The sequence below is a fragment of the Lacerta agilis genome, chromosome 10, assembly GCF_009819535.1.
Source record: "Lacerta agilis isolate rLacAgi1 chromosome 10, rLacAgi1.pri, whole genome shotgun sequence".
Classification (NCBI taxonomy): Eukaryota; Metazoa; Chordata; class Lepidosauria; order Squamata; family Lacertidae; genus Lacerta; species Lacerta agilis.
This window is the reverse complement of record NC_046321.1, coordinates 40884113-40902441: the sequence shown is the minus strand read 5'-3', so window position 1 is coordinate 40902441 and position 18329 is coordinate 40884113. Positions and strand designations below refer to the sequence as shown.

Sequence of the window (18329 nt, the reverse complement as noted above, 5' to 3'; positions counted from 1 at the left end):
TGCCGCATGACCCGGAAGCTGTACGCCGGCTCCCTCGGCCAGTAACGTGAGATGAGTGCTGCAACCCCAGACATAGCTGTCAAGTTTCGGATTTGAAAATAAGGGATCAGCAGCCTCACCTATCCCGGGGACAGTCACATGGCAGTGGTGGGTGGAGCCAGAAGCAAAAGTGGGCGGCACTGGTGTGAATGCGCGCAGTAGGCTTACTGTATTTTGGAAACGCTGCCCGTGGGCTACGGCGCCTGTAAGCGCGGGAAATGGCTCCCGCTTGCTTTGAGGCTGCAAGGAGGCAAGGTCTTCCCAGTCCCTGGCCAGCAGGGGGAGGGAGAGGAGCTGCTTCCTTTGAAAAAACGGGAAATTAAAGGGATATAAAAAATAAGGGATAGCAGTGGGAAACTGCTTGAAATAAGGGAGATTCCCGGGGAAAACGGGATACTTGACAGCACTGACCCCAGAGTCGGACACGACTGGACCTAATGGTCAGGGGTCCCTTTACCTAATTGTGTATAAAGGGACGCAGGTGGCGCTGTGGGTTAAACCACAGAGCCTAGGGCTTGCTGAATAGAAGGTCGGCGGTTCGAATTCCCACGAAGGGGTGAGCTCCCGTTGCTCGGTCCCAGCTCCTGCCCACCTAGCAGTTCGAAAGCACGTCAAAGTGCAAGTAGATAAATAGGTACCGCTCCAGCGGGAAGGTAAACGGTGTTTCCGTGCGCTGCTCTGGTTCACCAGAAGCAGCTTTGTCATGCTGGCCACATGACCCAGAAGCTGCACACCAGCTCCCTTGGCCAGTAACGCGAGATGAGCACCGCAACCCCAGAGTTGGACACGACTGGACCTAATGGTCAGGGGTCCCTTTACCTTTTAATTGTGTATAAACTGCAGCTTTACAGAGCAATCTTTACTAGGTAGATTTGCTAGTGTATCTCCTGTGTATGTTCAGCTGTATCCTAACTGCTTCTGACCAGAATGTATGTGGCCAGGGAGGCAAAGTGAACTTTCATCTTCTACGCTTCTACAGTGGTACCTCAGGTTATATATGCTTCAGGGTACATATGCTTCAGGTTACATACTCCACTAACCCAGAAATAACACTTCAGGTTAAGAACTTTGCTGCAGGATAAGAACAGAAATTGTGCTTTTGCGGCGCAGTGGCAGCGGGAGGTCCCATTAGCTAAAGTAGTGCTTCAGGTTAAGAACAGTTTCAGGTTAAGAACGGACCTCCAGAAAAAATTAAGTTATTAACCCGAGGTACCACTGTATTTACTCCTGTAGTGAATTTAGTTAAACCTGGTGGTGTACAGTGGTACCTTGGGTTACAGATGCATCAGGTTACAGACGCTTCAGGTTACAGACTCTGCTAACTCAGAAATAGTACCTCGGGTTAAGAACTTTGCTTCAGGATGAGAACAGAAATTGCAGCGGCAGCGGGAAGCCCCATTAGCTAAAGTGGTACCTCAGGTTAGGAACAGTTTCAGATTAAGAACGGACCTCCAGAACAAATTAAGTTCTTAACCCAAGGTACCACTGTATTTAAATCAAGCTTTGTAGACAAGACCAGTGAACACAGGGAGTTAGGAAGCAGCACAACTTTGTTTGGCCCTTTCCCTGACTTGGCATAACCACTCCCCACCTTTGATATGGCCCTTTTTTGCCATCTACACCAATGTAACGTACACTGACTTAATTTACACCAACTGGGCTTTCCCTCAGTCAGTGTAAGATACTCTGGGGCCATCTCAAATGGTGTATCTGGGGGCTGTGATTGCACTGTAAGCAAAGTGAACACTCAATGAATAGTCAAAGGAATGGAATTGTGGAATTGTGTAAAAAGAAAAAGACAGCAGAGTGGTGTCATTGTTAATAGGAATACCTCCCCCCACCTGCCTGCCACCATCCCTCTGTCCCTATCTACCTGGTACATCAGGGGAACAATACAAAAGCCAAGCCCATCTAGACAAGAGATGATATTGACTAACATGTATCTTACAGTTCCCATCTGTGCTCTGATGCCTAATTGCAGAAAGAACTACCATACTATCTTCCAATGCCACTTCCTCCTTCAATGTAACCAATTCCCTCCTCAAATCAGTCTCTGGCTGGTCTGGTGACAGTAAGCCAGTAACATTCATGAGTTCTCTCTTGGTGGGCTTCATTGCTATTGATGAACTCATCTCCTTCTCTCCCCTTCCCAATGGCGTTTGAAATGGCCCAGTGGAGCCGATGGGAAGCAACAGCACCACCACCATTGCTTCTGCTATCGACTTCAGTTTCTTGAGCGCTCTGCCCGTTGCTTTCAGTGCCTCCAGGGCTGACCATGAGGTCTCAAAGGCAGCTTACCGGACAGAAGGAACACCGTGGTTTAGATCCTGCACCAGTGTTCAGACGCTAGGAGCAACAGACTGTGAGCCACAGGACACTTGGAACGACCACCATCTTACTCCGGAAGTGTAGGCCTAAACTCGGCTAGAACGGCAATGCACGGCAGCGATGAATAGGAGGCAATTCTAGGAGAAATTCCCTTTGAATCAGACACAGCATCAGACCAACACGCGCGGAGAGCGGGGGCAGGCTAGGGCTTGATTTGAGCCAAAGCTCGCGAGAGAAACCCTGGAAGGCTAAAATCCTGTACTGTACACACCTGGTTAGAAATAAGCCCCGCAGAACACAATGGGATCGACTTCGGATGAAGCGTGCCGCAGATCTTGCGCGCCGACCGTTAAAGGAGAGCAGCCGGCGCCGCGCATGCGTAGAAGCCTGCCCGCCGGCCTGGCGCTTCCGACGTGCGAGGGCGCTGCTGCTGCTGCTGCTGCTGCCATGCCGAGGCTGTGGCCGTGGGTGCTGCTTGGGCTCGTCGCCCTCGAAGGCGCGCGCGGGAAGAAGAGGTTTCGGCCGCTGACCTACCCCAGAATTACCAACAAGACCTTTATCGGTCAGTACGTCGACATCCACAATAGGCTTCGCTCCGAAGTGCAGCCCCCGGCCGCCGACATGCTTCACATGGTGTGTGTGCCCGGAATGCGGCCGGCAGAATCGCAGGAAGGGGGCGGACGGGCGGGTGCAGAAGGAGGGAGGGAGGGAGGGAGGGAGGGAGGGCGAGGCAAGCGCTGCAGCGCGTTGCGCACCGCTTTTTAAAATGCGAAGGTCAAGGTGGGGTGGGGGGTGGGGATCCAAGTATGCTCTTGCTGGGCTTCATTTCCATTTGAACCCAGCGGCGTGCCTTCTGAAGCAGCTACTGTGCCTAATTCGCAGGCTGTTGTGGATTTCGGAATTTAGCTGCGGGTATGTTAAACCACAGAGCCTAGGGCTTGCTGATCAGAAGGTCGGCGGTTTGAAGCTCCGCCATGGGATGAGCTCCCGTTGCTCGGTCCCAGCTCCTGCCCACCTAGCACGTCGAAGTGCAAGTAGATAAATAGGTACTGCTCCAGCGGGAAAGAAAATGGCATTTCCGTGTGCCAAAAGCGTGGTTTGCCAGAAGCGGCTATGTCATGCTGGCCAAATGACCCGGAAGCTGTACGCCGGCTCCCTCGGCCAGTAATGTGAGATGAGCGCCACAACCCCAGAGTCGGACACGACTGGACCTAATGGTCAGGGGTCCCTTTACCTTTACCTATGTTTTAGCTACAGTAGGAAGGTACTGGCTTGCTTAGGCCCCTGAACTTCCTGAGAGCGAGCTGTGAGGTAACTCGAGGGCCACAGCTTTCTGTTGTCTGTATGCATTTGCATTTTCCAGGGCTTAGTCCTGGCACTGAAAACATCCCAGCGCTAAAACCTATTAGACAAATGTGCTGGCCTAGGCGTGTCCACAAAATGGAAGATAGCAGGGTCCCCAAGGGTGTGCTCTGTGGAGAGCTGGCTTCTGGCACCAGGCCACTTGGCAGACCATCTCTGAGCTACAAAGATGGCTGCAAAGGTGACATGAAGGCTGGAAGCATCAACCTTGCCATGCGGGAATCTCTTGCAGACGACCGCAGTGCCTGGAGACAGGCAGTCTCAGTCATGTATCCATAGCAATGACCAGGGGAGAAATGACCACTGGGAGGAGCAGAGAGAGAAGAAACTCTGTGGTGCATCTCCGTCTGCAGCAGCACAATTGGATGCCTTCATCTGCCCCAGCTGCTATGAAATATGTCTTTCCCCCATCAGTCGCTACAGCCACATCAGAAGCTGCAATCTTGCAAGAGTTTGACCTCACCCCCAAAAGCTCACTTCTCCATTGTCTCCTGAGACAGATGAATGCCAACCAGTTAAGCCGAGACTGAGGTTTGACACACTTTTAATAGCGAAGCTGAGCCAAGAATGTGTGGTACCTTCTGTGGGATAGCTATATTGGCAAACAGTAACAAATCACACCCAAGTTACACTGGGTGAAAGTCCGCCTCTGCTGCATTCAGGAAAAGCATGCCCCCACGCCTATGTAAATCTGCACCTTTGTACAACATCTTATGGGTGTTTAGAATTGTAGAGTTAGAAGGGACCCGAAGGGTCAACTACTCCAAACCGCTGCAATATAGGAACTAGCTTATGTCCTGCAGGACCTTCAAAAGCAACTACTGTACAAATATTCACCTTCCATTTATGATAAAGGAGAAAGTAGGTATTATTTGCTGAGAATAGATTACACTTCAGTTACTATGGCAAATGTGTTATTTTGCTGATATATTTTAAAATAATCATAGTGCATTGCTAATAAATAATAGCAATTATTATTATAGCACCATCTAAAACAAACTTTTCATTTGGTGACACACTTTTTAGACATGCATTATTTCATCACACAGTAATTCAGTTCAATTAGCAAACCAGAAGTTAAACTACTAAACCCTTTCCAGCCCCGGGAGGAGCATGGTGAACATTTGTGCAACATACAGTGGTACCTCTGGTTACGTACTTAATTCGTTCCGGAGTTCCGTTCTTAACCTGAAATCATTCTTAACCTGAAGCACCCCTTTAGCTAATGGGGCCTCCCGTGCCGCTGCTGCCCGATTTCTGTTCTCATCCTGAAGCAAAGTTCTTAACCCAGGGTACTATTTCTGGGTTAGCAGAGTCTGTAACCTGAAGCATCTGTAACCCAAGGTACCACTGTACCTATACACTGCAGCTGACACACTTAATATGTTGTGACACACAGTTTGGAACGCTCATCTAAAACATGAGGTGGCAGGTCTCTACCCAAGGGGCTTACAATCTGAAAACACACACAAAAGAAACAACAAAGGTAGGAGAGAGAAATACAGTAGAGGCAGTTGTAAGTGTAAAGTGTAGTTCAGTAATACGTGTATTTAGACTTCCCTTTAATTGTAGGATATTGGAACTAGGGAGTTGTTTCAAAAGCTAAAAAGGCTATTAAAAATGTATATCCTGCCATTCCGCCAAATGGCTACAATATGACTACAAATCTGTTCCATACAGTAAAATCAAAGCAAACCCAAATTCATCAAATAGTAAAAATACAATCCAAAATACATTAAATTTAGAAGGAAAAGGTAGCAGGCAACCACCTAATTATTTTGTCCTCTGCTTGTTTATTTTATGGCATTTATAAATCACTTTAATATTTTAAACTCTCCCAACTGTATACAGAAATACGACATAAAAACAGTATCATAAAAACAGTAATTCAGTAGTAACAGGATGCAAGATTACGCTTCATATATGATGGCAGAAGGAAAGACATTCCAGAGCAGCGGTCGGCAATGTGCGGCCCATGGGCCAGATGCAGCCCATGAAGACCATTTTACCAACCCCAAACCGCCCCCAAACTGAGCCGCCTGCTTGGCAAGTCCCCTGTGCGCTGCACTAAACCAGCGCAGCGCGGGGACTCACTGAGTAGTGCCGGAAATGGCGTCTGCGCATGCGCAGATACCAAAAATCCCTACTGCGCAGAAGTGATTTTTGGCATCTGGGCATACGCAGAAGCGATTTCCAGTGCCGCAGACATGCGCAGGCACGATTTCTGGCATCATGCTGCGCCAGTCCGCCCACAGACGTCTCCGTGGGAGTGATCCGGCCGATGGTCGGTAAACCTTGCCAACCCCTGTTCCAGAGAGTGTAAGGGCAATGATGGAAAATGTCTGTTGGGTGCATTGCCAAGAATAAAATTTCTCCAGATCATCTAAGTGAACTTACAGGTCATATACAGTATAGGGGCAAATGATCTTTAAGGAAACTTGGTCCAAAGCTGTTCAGGACTTTATATGTTAGTAACAAGATCTTGAAAATAGCCAAGTAGTTATCGGCTGCCACTGCAGTTCTAGGGACTAGGCAGGTATCCTGGTTCTAGACAGTTTAGGGCTTTTGAAATTCTGTATCTTTTATGCATTTCAAAACAGGTAATATCTATTTATAAACATCTATTACTTTGAAGCAAGCCACTTTCAGAACTCCTGTCAGTGGAATAATCTCTAGGGTACTGCTTCCTTTACTACATGCTGCCTTTGGAGCAATATACTCAAGGTGGTTTACAGAGCATTAAATCTAATAGTTATGATTCATAAGGGGGGCGGAGAATGGAGAAGGAATAAGAAAATAAGCAGATTCAAATATTAATTCTTGCATAATGTTACATAATGTTCTAATAACACTGTATAGTGAATACAAGAAGCAGGCGCCAGTTGTTTCAGGCCTTTCAACTGTCCTCAGAGAAACCTGTCTGGTCTCATCACTTTTTACATTTTGCTAGCTTGTTGAGGCTGCATTTCTAAACCCACTTACCTGGGAGTTGATTGGCATCTGTCTGTCTCGGGATATAATGGAAGAGTGCGCCTTCCATTGTAGGATATACAGTGGTACCTCCTGTTACAAACTTAATTTGTTCCGGAGGTCCATTAGTAACCGGAAACAGTTCTTATCCTGAGGCGTGCTTTCGCAAATGGGGCCTTCTGCTGTGCGCGTGCCTCTGGCGCGTGATTTCCACTTGCATCCCAGGGCAAAGTTTGCTTCTGGGAGCAGATACTTCTGGGTTAGCGAAGCTCATAACCTAAAGAGTTCACAAGGAGGATGGTTCGCAACCAGAGGTATTACTGTACTTTTGAGTAGATTGTGCTGATGGACAGTGTTTTTCCAGGAAGGCTGGCTGAGACCTACTGTTCTTTTTAGTAATTTTTCTGCTGCTTTGTTTTATTTTTCATTGTGTTATTTTTATGGATGATTGTTTTAAGCCTCTAGTGTTAGGCAATATGGGATAAGTGGGATGTATATTTTTGAAAGAAAAAAACCTTAATACTATACTTTCATCTTTAAAAGTTAAGCTCTTGAAAATGTAACTCTCATGTAGTGCAGCTCTAGTCTAGCAAATTCCATTGGGGCTTTGGCTGTTAGGGCTCACTTCAAGCAATGATAATCAGCTGATCATCAGAGCTTCAGAGTGCCTTGCAAAGAGATTTGTAGGTCCTGCTGATGAGTGGTAAGTGCAAATGGTTTTTTAGTTCAGGTGCAACTTTCCCTGCCTATATATAAATGCCATAAATGAGCATGGCTTAGCTGGTTTTGGCTGGTCAAATGGGGAGGCCTGGAGGACCTAATTAGCCCTGTCCTAAATTAATATGCATAAGTGCCTGGGTTGCTATGATACTGTTGACTAGATAATGCCAAGTTTCAGGATGAAACCAACTTAGACTGCAATCTATACCTACTTGTCTTGGCATATGTACAGTATAAGATTGTGCTGCTTAAGTGCTTGATCCAAATAAATATTTGAATTACGTTTGCAATTCTGTTGAAATGTGGATGTGGAAACCTAGCCAGATGGGTGGGGTATAATAATAATAATAATAATAATAATAATAATAATAATAATAATAATAATAATATTTATAGTCACTAGTAGGAGTTAGCTAATGAAAATATGATTTAAAAATGCATTATATATTTCTTGTATCCTGCAGACATGGGATCTAGCTTTAGCTAGAACTGCTAGAGCATGGGGACAGAAATGTATTTTTCAACATAACCATTTTACGAAGATAAAAGGAGCTGGCCACCCTGATCCTAATCTTCATCCTGTGGGAGAAAATATATGGTTTGGACATGCCCGCAGAGTGCCATTTAATTCTTCTAATGCCATCTATTCATGGTACTCAGATAAAGATTTCTATGATTACCAGGACAATTCGTGTTCCCAAGTATGCAGACGGTATAAACAGGTAACTTCTGTTCTCAGTTAAGATAGTCTTAAAACATCAAGAAACATTGATCACTTAAGACAGCAAGTACATGAAGTGACTGTTATAATGGTGCTATATCATACTTTATTTATTTTTTAACAAAAATTTATTGGTTTTCCACATCAAAAAGGACAAATACAACAAAGAAACAACAAATAATAACAATCATTCAAAGAAAAAACAAATACTACAAACAACATCAACAAAAGAAAAGAAAACAAATACATACCTTACACACAGGAACACACCAACTATTAATTATAATCTTATTCCAAATCTTATTGGGGGGACTTCCCCCGTTCTCTCTCCTGTGTTCAGTTCTAATTTACTTTAGTAACTTTTCTAATTATTTTAACTATTCATTCACCATCATTCTTATTCTTCGTCTCAACATCTTATGTCATTTAACTTCTAAATAAAAAATACCACATCATATTGCAAATCTTAACTTCTTATAACCTTTTCTTTCTCTTAGTTCCATAAAACTGCTGCTCTTATTACTTCTAATTCATACCTTATAAAATATTAAATCAATACAATATCATAAAAAGCCTAAGTATTTCTTCTCTATTCCAGATCAATTTTTACTCTCTGACGTCGGGGTACCGTGATAAGCCTTCCTGATTAATCATATATATTCTTTCACCCTACCCCCCCTTCTTGCCATTTTCTCTCCTCCCATCACAGTCACCCACCAGACTTCCCCCCCCCAAACTTTTCCCAATCCATAATCCAGAATGTCATCTTTTCCTTGATATCCAAAAACCAACACATTGTCCCAAAGCATCTTTGCTGAACTCTTCAAAGGAAGTAATACATCACCACCAAGCATCTCCACTTCAGTCTTCAAGTCAGATTGTAATTGTAATTTCCAGAATTGTTGTTCCTGCATTTCTGGGCTCCCACCCCAGAAAGCCGTTATAACGTCACAATAACCAGTCCCGGACCTCTCACGTCGACAGGACTTTTCTTCTTTTTGGAGTTGCATCTTCTCTATTTCAGATAAAATCCCTGAGCATCGCTCTCTAATTGTTTCTTTGAGTTCCTTAGCAAAGTTCTTAAAAGCAGTTCCAATCTCAGAGAATCTTTCAGTGACATTCTGTTGCAAAAGTTCTAGTTTCAGAAGAATTTTCCTTTGTCCTAAAGTCATTGCTGGGTCTGGAGGCATCGTAGAAACGAAACCAAAAAGGGCAGAAGTAGGCAGGAAATAACAAAGTTCAGTACTTTTCCATCTTCAAATCTCAAATTACAGCCGCCATTTCCCCCTGATCAGAGTGCAAAAAATTTTCACCTTATAATCCACAGTCTCTCAGAGGAAATACCTCAAAATTCTCAGTCCACCCCTGACAGGGGTTTCTTAATAGATCAAATGCAGAGTCAACAAAAACGTATCAGCCGAAAGTAGCAACAGCCAGAGCCGATGTTACTGTTCTCTTGTCGCAAGGGAGAGAAACGGACTTCCTCTTTAGCGTTTCTCCCCTAAAGCCAATTAAACTGATTTTTACTTCCAATTGAACTCCGTACTTACAGCTTACGGGTTTCTTCTTGTTTCTAGTCCAAATGAAGAAGAACGGGGCGCTTAAATGTTGGCGGGGGCCGCCGCTTTGTTTTCCCGGTTGGGGTCAGCCTCCACAGCCCCGCACCGTTACCCATTCACTCGAGCCTCCCTTTTACAAGGGAAGCCCGAGAATGGGACGGCGCAATGTGGGCCGCCGGAGTGCCCAGACCGCGGGACGCCCCTCCCGCACCTTACCGGAGCCCGCTGCGCGGTTGCGGGACTCCTGGCCCCCGGGAAAACCGGAGCTGTCTCGAAGCCGAGACAGCTCCCAACCGCCGACAATGGCGCCCTCGCCAGAAGTCTATATCATACTTTAAAAAGTAATCATCTGGAGGCTATCACAATAATATCCATTTAGTTATAAATGACATTGGATATTGAATTTATAACTAATGTCATGATGTCAGGATCCCAATACCTCAGGGATCACCTCTCCCCATTTGAATCAACCAGGACCCCGTGGTCATCATCTGAAGCTCTTCTTCATGTGCCTCATCCACAAGAGGTCTGGAGGGTGGCAACATGTAAACAGGCCTTTTCTGCATTGGCTCCCCATTTATGGAATGCTCTTTCCAGGAAGGCTCGGCTGGCACCTTCTTTGCATATCTCTAGGCGCCAGGCAAAAATGTTTCTCTGTAACCAGGCCTTTGGCTGATTAATATTCTATGGAGTTTTAAATGTGTTTGTGGGCGTGGGGGTTCTGGTTTTGGTTTTATGGTATATTTTGTGTTATCATTTTGTATTTTTATCTTGTGAACCACCCTGTTATCTTCCGATGAAGGGCAGTACACAAATTTAAATCATCAACATCGTCATCCAAAGAAGCACTACCTGAAGAGAAGAGGTAGAATGGGACTTTCCCATCCCCTTTGCACCCTTTGCCACGTGAAAAACCTCTACCAAAGTTGGTTGAGAAATCCTACTGAATGGAGTGGGCTGTGGCACAGGGGAAGAGGAAATCACTAAGAATCAGGCACCTTTCACAAGAGAAACTCTCATTCACATATTTCTCTGCCTGGTTTTCAGCACCTTGCCTACTAGAGCCCCTTTCAGTTCCCCATGTCATAGCCCACCTCATATAATTTTAATGAGATTATATAAATTGCAATAAGTATAGCTTTAATAATAGTATAGAAATTGCAAGATGTATAGCTCAGGATCCTGGAAGCTCCTTGAAATATCTGTAAAAACTTGGGATCTTCCCCTTTCCAAGCCCCTGCTGTTCTACTTTTGTTCCATCTAGGAAACCCTGTTCTAGAAACAGGAGGGTTTTTAAGATGGACACCCAAGGAAGTTATTTATTTATTTAATTATTCGTTCATGATGCTTTTGTACCACTTTTCTGTTGGAATACACAAAGCAGCATACAATATTAAAACAAATAATAAAACAACATCAAGCGGCAGCAAAGGACCCTTGCTGACAGGAGATATAGGATAGCTACACGTGGAGTCACTATGCTGTGCCAGTACCTGCCTTCGGTGTAGCAATGTGTTGGATTGGATCTATACCTGATTTGTGTATTGGAAGGATTAGTTTGCTTTAATCCCTCAGGCTTTGCACCTGCAAGGCATGAATGATGATTGAAGGTTAGCCCTGTACATCCTAAAATGCTCTCTCATCCCTTATATACCCAACCAATCACTGCACTCTGCAGGAGAGTGCAGTGATCATGCCGCCTCATGAGGAGATCCACTCCATATGATGTAGGAATTGGGCCTTTAGTGTGGTGTCACCTATCCATTGGAACTTCCTTCTGCTGCATATGAGACATGTGCTGTTTCTATTATATTTTCTAAATCCATGCTGTACACCTTTTATGGCTAATCCATCAGCAAATATTCAAGGTTTGGTTCGGCCAGCATTCTGTACAAGTTGGATCCACTCTAAAGGTGAATGGTAATGTACATTCTTGCAAACAAGAAGAAGAAGAAGAAGAAGAAGAGTTTGGATTTGATATCCCGCTTTTCACTCCCCGAAGGAGTCTCAAAGCGGCTAACATTCTCCTTTCCCTTCCTCCCCCACAACAAACACTCTGTGAGGTGAGTGGGGCTGAGAGACTTCAAAGAAGTGTGACTAGCCCAAGGTCACCCAGCAGCTGCATGTGGAGGAGTGGAGACACGAACCCGGTTCCCCAGATTACGAGTCTACTGCTCTTAACCACTACACCACACTGGCTCTCAGGACAGAAGAAGCATAGCTTGGTTTAAGCTTGCTGCTTTCAAGCAATACACATGGGATGGAGAGGAACGCATAATTATGTGCCTGCACCATTTGCCACTTCTGAGAAGCATATACTTTCATTCGGTCATTAATCAGCCTCCTTCTGACTAAAATGGTCCATCATTTTTAAAAATCAACTTGTCACTGGCTCTCACCCCCTGCAGAGGATCCTGGGAACTGTTGTTGGTTAAGGGTTCCAGGAATTGTAACTCTGTGAGAGGTAAACTACAGTTCCCAGAGTTCTTCTGGGGAAGCTACATGCTTTAAATGTGCCACAGATGTATGCTGTGTAGGCAGCCATGGATTTCGGCATTTTGTTCCGCTTTGCTCGCACTCTTCATACTGGCCTTTCTGAGAAGGTCCAAACAGCTGGTGCCTTAACATCCTCTGCTTGTAGAACCAATGAGCACTTCTGGGAGGAGAGGGGAGCAAGAGCCCATTTTGGATGAAGCTATGCTCCTTGCAGCAGAATCTTTTCTCCACCAGATTGGGTAAAATATTGCAGATCCTTTATTTGTTGTTATGTTTAGGTACCACTTTTCCTCCAAGGAACGGAGGGTGGCATACATGGTTCTGTCCTCACAACAACCCTGTGAATTAGGTTTATTGTAAAGGGGAAGCCAATGTGGGGAGAAAGGATCTCGAAGGAAGGAAAGAAAGAAAGAAAGAAGGAAGGCAAGAAGGAAAATTAGTGCTGAACAGAAAATGAGAAACATAGCTCAGCATCAGGTTCATTCATATCTAAGAGAAATGGCTCAATAAAATATTGAACAATAAAAATCTCCATCCTGGCATAGCTACTTCAGGGAAATATTTTTCACAAATAGCCAGAGATTATATCTTACAAACAGCATTGGTTTCAAGGTTGCCAGCTTTTTTTTCTGGCAGGGGGAAATCAACTTGTCAGTAACATTTAGTACAAGTCAGTTACCTCTGGTCAACTGAGCACCTTGTTTTGATTGGCTCAAGGCACTCCTGAGACCTCCCAGTCAGGCAGAAACCTGTTCTTTCTGCTGTAACTCAGTACCTGTGCCTATTGGCATGCCATATATATTCTGTCCTGCTTCATCTTCAATCTTAATCCTTTGTCTCTCAGGAACCCTCTCTCTTCAGGAAACCTAGTCTTTAAAATACCATTTCGTTCAGTCTTCCCTATGGAGACTGCTCCACAATCCTTGGCCCGCAAACTTCTCCCTGAAAACAGAAATGTCTAATTGTACCTATTTTCTGCCTTGTATTCTCTTCACTGTACCCTTGCATCTTACCTGTGTTTTGTTGTTTTATTTGTCTTGGTTACTGCCTCTTGAGGTGGGGTGAAGAATCTTTTTCAGCCTAAGGCCCACATTCTGGATGCTACATACTGCACACCAGTGCTGGGTGGGACCAGAGGCAAAAATGGGCAGAGCAAAGGGTATGAATTTTACCTTCATACAATAAACCACATTCCAGCCACACAAACATCTGAGATTTGTGCACTCCCATATCTCCCCCTCAGTCGTGGCAAGCAAAACATTATTAAAGTTCACAAACACATTTAAGCCTGGCAAAAGCGCTAGAGGAGGGAGTGGAGCAGGGTTTAGTAGTGTGGCCTAGGGAGAGGGGAGGAGAGGGGATCTTGATATCCTGTCTTTGTATGGTCCAGACCAAGCTTTTGGTTTTGTTTTTAGTTTTGCCCAAAGCTGTTGAGCTTTTTTTTTTTTTTTTTGCAAGATCTAGAAGATGTAGTTTTTGAGCTATTTTTAAGGAAATTCGCCAAAATTTACACTTCCAACATGGGTGGCCATATGTCCAGATTTTCCCAGACATTAAAGCATTTTGCACCCAGACGCTGTTTCCGACAGCTGAATCCCGGCAATGTCTGGGAAATTGTGGACGTATGGCAACCCTAGTCTGTATAATAGAAGGATAACCAAGTATAATCTGTTGGTCAAGGGAATATGGATTTAGACAGCCCGAGTATAATCTTATGATAACACAATATTTTTCATGGGCGTAGGCAGGAATTTTTGGGGGGAGGGGGGCGCAACTGACGTGATTGGTCAGTTAGTAAAGTATTTCTATTGTTTTACTTGATGGGGGGCCAGCTGCCCACCCACCCCTTGGCTAGGCCCATGATCTTTTTATTCTGTAACTTTTGTTGGTGCTTCAAACCACAACACAGTATTACTTATTGACTGCAATTTTGGCAGTGTAAATAAATAAATATTACTCCGTATTAACCCAAATTGGGAATCAGCTGACTTCACTAATTCCACCAAATACCAGTAATTAAGTGAGTGGAGATACCTTGTAGCAGCCTCTGTGGCAGATAACAATCCCTAAATTGAAGATCACCAATAATACCCCTGTGTAGTCAGATATGTAACTTTTAGGACACAGATAGGCTGATAAGGTTCAGCTGGTGAAGGCTGATCCACTGCAGGATGTTGGTGTAGCCCAGGGGTCAGCAAACGTTTTCAGCAGGGGGCCGGTCCACTGTCCATCAGAACTTGTGGGGGGCCGGACTATATTTTGGGGAAAAAAACATTGAACAATTCCTATGCCCCACAAATAACCCAGAGATGCATTTTAAATAAAATGACACATTCTATTCATGTAAAAACACCAGGCAGGCCCCACAAATAACCCAGAGATGCATTTTAAATAAAAGGACACATTCTACTCATGTAAAAACAAGCTGATTCCCGGACCATCTGCGGGCCGGATTTAGAAGGCGATTGGGCCACATCCAGCCCCCGGGCCTTAGTTTGGGGACCCCTGGTGTAGCCTAACTGAAGTTCCTTTCCACCAGCACAGGCACTTCTGCCACATCCTGACCCCAAAGACAAAAACCATTCAGTTCTTTGCTCTGAAAACGGGAAGATTTGTACTAAATCTCTAAAGCCTAAATACCTGGACTTGGTAACTATTAACACAAATTGTATCTTTCTTTTAAAAATAAAATCTGCTTCCCTCCCCCCAGGTTGTTCGGGCTTCTACTTATAAGGTTGGCTGTGCTGTTGTTTTCTGTCGTAGACTTGATCGACATAGAAATACTGAATATTTCGTTTGCAATTATGGTCCAACGTAAGTTAACAAATGTTTAAGAGAATAAGAGATAAACAACAGCCAGTGACCTAAGAAGTGTAGGATTTTAGGTGATTTTTTCATTGACATCATGCACAAAGTGGCTGTGTAAATTTTCTAAGACTGACATTTTATTTAGCTTAAGTACTGTAAAAATTTAAGGAGGCAGTCCTATAAATAGATAGCTGAGAATAAGTTTTATTTGACCCAGTAGGGCTCACTTCTGCATAGACATGTATAGGATTTGGCTGTAATTGCCCAATTTTTTTTCATAAATGAGTGCTGGTAGATATTAAGCAAATACCGGTAAGTGTTTCTGAAGTACATAGAATTAAATGTTCACATTATTTGTCTCGCACTTAATTCAAATTTAATTTTAAATCAGGTGATGGCTTCTTAAAAGTATTGCCCTGCAAAAAATATATATAAACAAATAAAGAGGCTCATAGAAGTTCATATTGAAGACTCCTCACATAATCAATTACTCATAAGGGTTGGAGTTCATGTAGTCATTACTGAACTGATCAAGGCTGCAGTGCAGTGGTTGGCCTGTTTGCTGTAACTTTAAAGGTCACATTTGGCAGTCCTAAATGTTCTCTTCACTGACTTATTAATTGTGTATATGTCACAATCTATATCTAATCCACAACATAGGACTGTTCAACTATTCTAACTCGGGAAACTCCACTGTATAACCTAATTTTTTTTAGTCGATGCCTCAACGCATAGGCAGTTCATTTGTTATTACTAAATAATTATTATATTCAGAATAGCTTGTCCTTCACTCTTCAGTTTAGCTTGTGAATTAAGTACCTTATTCTGAAAATTATGCTCTTTAGTGACACCTACCCTTCAAGACCTTATAAAACAGGACAGCCCTGTAGCGCATGCCCAGAAGGAGACACTTGTCAAGACTATCTCTGTAGTAAGTACAGATCTGAGTAAAATGAACATTCATGAAAGGCTTTCTCACGCACATATATATATATTTCTATTAACTTCAAAGAAATACGAGCTTCTCTTGTGTGTATATATGTATGTATATGCATGCATGAAGCTACTAACATGAGTTTGGCCAAACTGCGAGAGGCAGTGAAGGATAGGCGTGCCTGGCGTGCTCTGGTCCATGGGGTCACGAAGAGTCGGACACGACTGAACGACTGAACAACAACAAAATATGCATGCATGTGTATGTGTGTGTATGTGTATGTATGCACACACATACATATATGTTTCTGTTCAAGTCATGGAACTCAGAGCAAGGCAGGTTTGGTTGTCAAAGCAAGCAATCTGCAAGACTTGGAAGGAAACCCAATCTTTTAAATACATTGTAGTAAATGGCTGCAATTTCACAACACTGTGAAAAAGTAAAGTGCTGCACTATTCCAAAGCCTGCTGCATGCCTTGGATTCTGCTAGGAAGAACTCAAAGGGGAGAGTTCCCACCCCCGCCAAAAAAAATCCATGTATCTTTACACCTCCTATCATAATGATAGAATTGTGCTACACAGTTGTACAAAATCCAGCTTCAAGGTTCCAACAATTTTACATCCTTGTCTACAGTAGTGTGACAATGGTGTCAGACAATGCAATCACAGGCATTGCACTACCACAAATTTGCTTACACAACTCATAATCTATGGAGATGCTTTCAGGCTGTATCCTGACTTGTTTGTTAATTCATGGCTACTTAAAGTTCAAGAGTTTGGAGATGAGTTGATTTTTACCAAATAAATGATTGTGTCATACACCGATGATTGCACATTCTGGATGCTGGAATTCTGTAGAAATGCTATGAGTTACCTGCCACACTCTGATTGAAAACAAGTAAAACCCATTGATAATATATTAATATTGTGGAAACCAGTTTCTCCACTAGTTATAATGCTACTTTTCTCCTTTTGCAGGAAATTCAAGTCGTGACAAAATATACATCAAGCGTATGTATTACAATTAAATTAAAAAGCTCGAGTTTACATTTAAAATGGCATTCTTGCCTAGTAAAAATATGTTTGTTTGTTTGTTTGTTTTTAAATAGGCTATTCACGATGGTATCCTCCATGGGAACACCGACTTATATGTGATGACTCCTGTATTGTACTTGCAGTTTTAAGGCCATCACTAACACTTCTAGCATTTGTAGTTGTTTACTGTTTACAGAAACGTTATCCAGATTTAATGCTACAAACAGAAACTGTATGAGATGCATATAACACAAAACATTATCCTTAATATCTAAGAATCAACTCATATTTACATGGATTTTTATGTTTTTAAAAATTGATTCGTTTAATTACATTGTTTTAGATGATATTTTCAATTTAATAAAATTATTAAAAGTTTATTGTTTCATTTTAATGACTTGGGGATAGTTTTAAACGCAGAAAAATGAATACCGGTACTAATATTGTGTGTGTGTCAGTGTGCAATATTATGGGTTTTACTGATCCGTAGAAACCTGTCTCTGGAATTGCCATTCTTTCATTGCTCACTTTTTCTAGAGCAGTACAGTTCTTTTCATGTTATCCTCCAAAGTTTTTTGCAGATTTTTTTTCTTCATGTAATTTTAACAGCAGTATGTCTGTTATGGGCACACAAAACACCACAAGGGTTTTTCTGAAGTATTGTGCCTTTAAATTAAACACTTCTTTAAAAATTCAGCCCACTTTATTGCTACTTTTTGTTTCTAGCTGGGATATTAATTATAAGCTACCTGTTGATTACCCTGTGGATCAACTCCTTGAATTGCTCCAATGTTAGATTGTGTAGAGAAGACTTTCTTTACTGCTTTGCTCACATTGTTTTCAACATAAATGAAAACAGGAACTTGGTTACTAATCCTCACTCCATCAGCCTTGGCTGGTGTACATTTTAGATTCCAAACACTGCAAATCCAGAAGTGATTGTTCCGGTTTACAAATATTCTTTTGGAACCCCAACGGCTCATGGGGCTTCCATGGCTTCTGATTGGCTGCAGGAGCTTCCTGCAGCCAATCAGAAGCCACAGTTTGGTTTGCGAACGTTTTCGAAGTTGAACGGATTTCCGGAACGGATTCCATTCAACTTCCAAGATATGGCTATAGAGGATTCCCACGCATGCACAGAAGTGTCCCAGAAACTCCTACTGGGCAATTCAAAGTGGTTATTCAAAGGGTAGTTAACAGGCTATTCATCTGCAGGGATGAACAGGAAACTATAAAACTACCGTATTTTTCGCTCCATAAGACGCACTTTTTTCTCCTAGAAAGTAAGGGAAAATACCTGTGCGTCTTATGGAGCGAATGGTGGTCCCTGGAGCTAAATTGCCCAGGGGCCAAAAGT

General features: G+C 43.2%; 1 protein-coding gene across 1 annotated transcript; it reads left to right on the top strand.

The window, feature by feature from the left end:
- Positions 1 to 2799: 2799 nt before the first annotated feature.
- LOC117054360 (glioma pathogenesis-related protein 1-like) lies at positions 2800 to 17259 on the top strand. The gene is made up of 6 exons (XM_033163101.1): positions 2800 to 3000; positions 7884 to 8141; positions 14906 to 15009; positions 15849 to 15934; positions 16916 to 16948; positions 17047 to 17259. Exons 1-6 carry the CDS (start codon positions 2815 to 2817, stop codon positions 17208 to 17210), a joined length of 831 nt encoding a protein of 276 aa, XP_033018992.1. The 5' UTR covers positions 2800 to 2814; the 3' UTR covers positions 17211 to 17259.
- Positions 17260 to 18329: the final 1070 nt, after the last annotated feature.

What these genes read in the sequence shown, in the direction of transcription:
- LOC117054360 (XM_033163101.1), top strand. Translation starts at nt 2,815, where the DNA reads ATGCCGAGGCTGTGGCCGTGGGTGCTGCTTGGGCTCGTCGCCCTCGAA. An exon ending in CCGCCGACATGCTTCACATG is followed by an intron (nt 3,001 to 7,883) that starts GTGTGTGTGCCC and finishes TGTATCCTGCAG; the next exon opens with ACATGGGATCTAGCTTTAGC. An exon ending in GTTTGCAATTATGGTCCAAC is followed by an intron (nt 15,010 to 15,848) that starts GTAAGTTAACAA and finishes TATGCTCTTTAG; the next exon opens with TGACACCTACCCTTCAAGAC.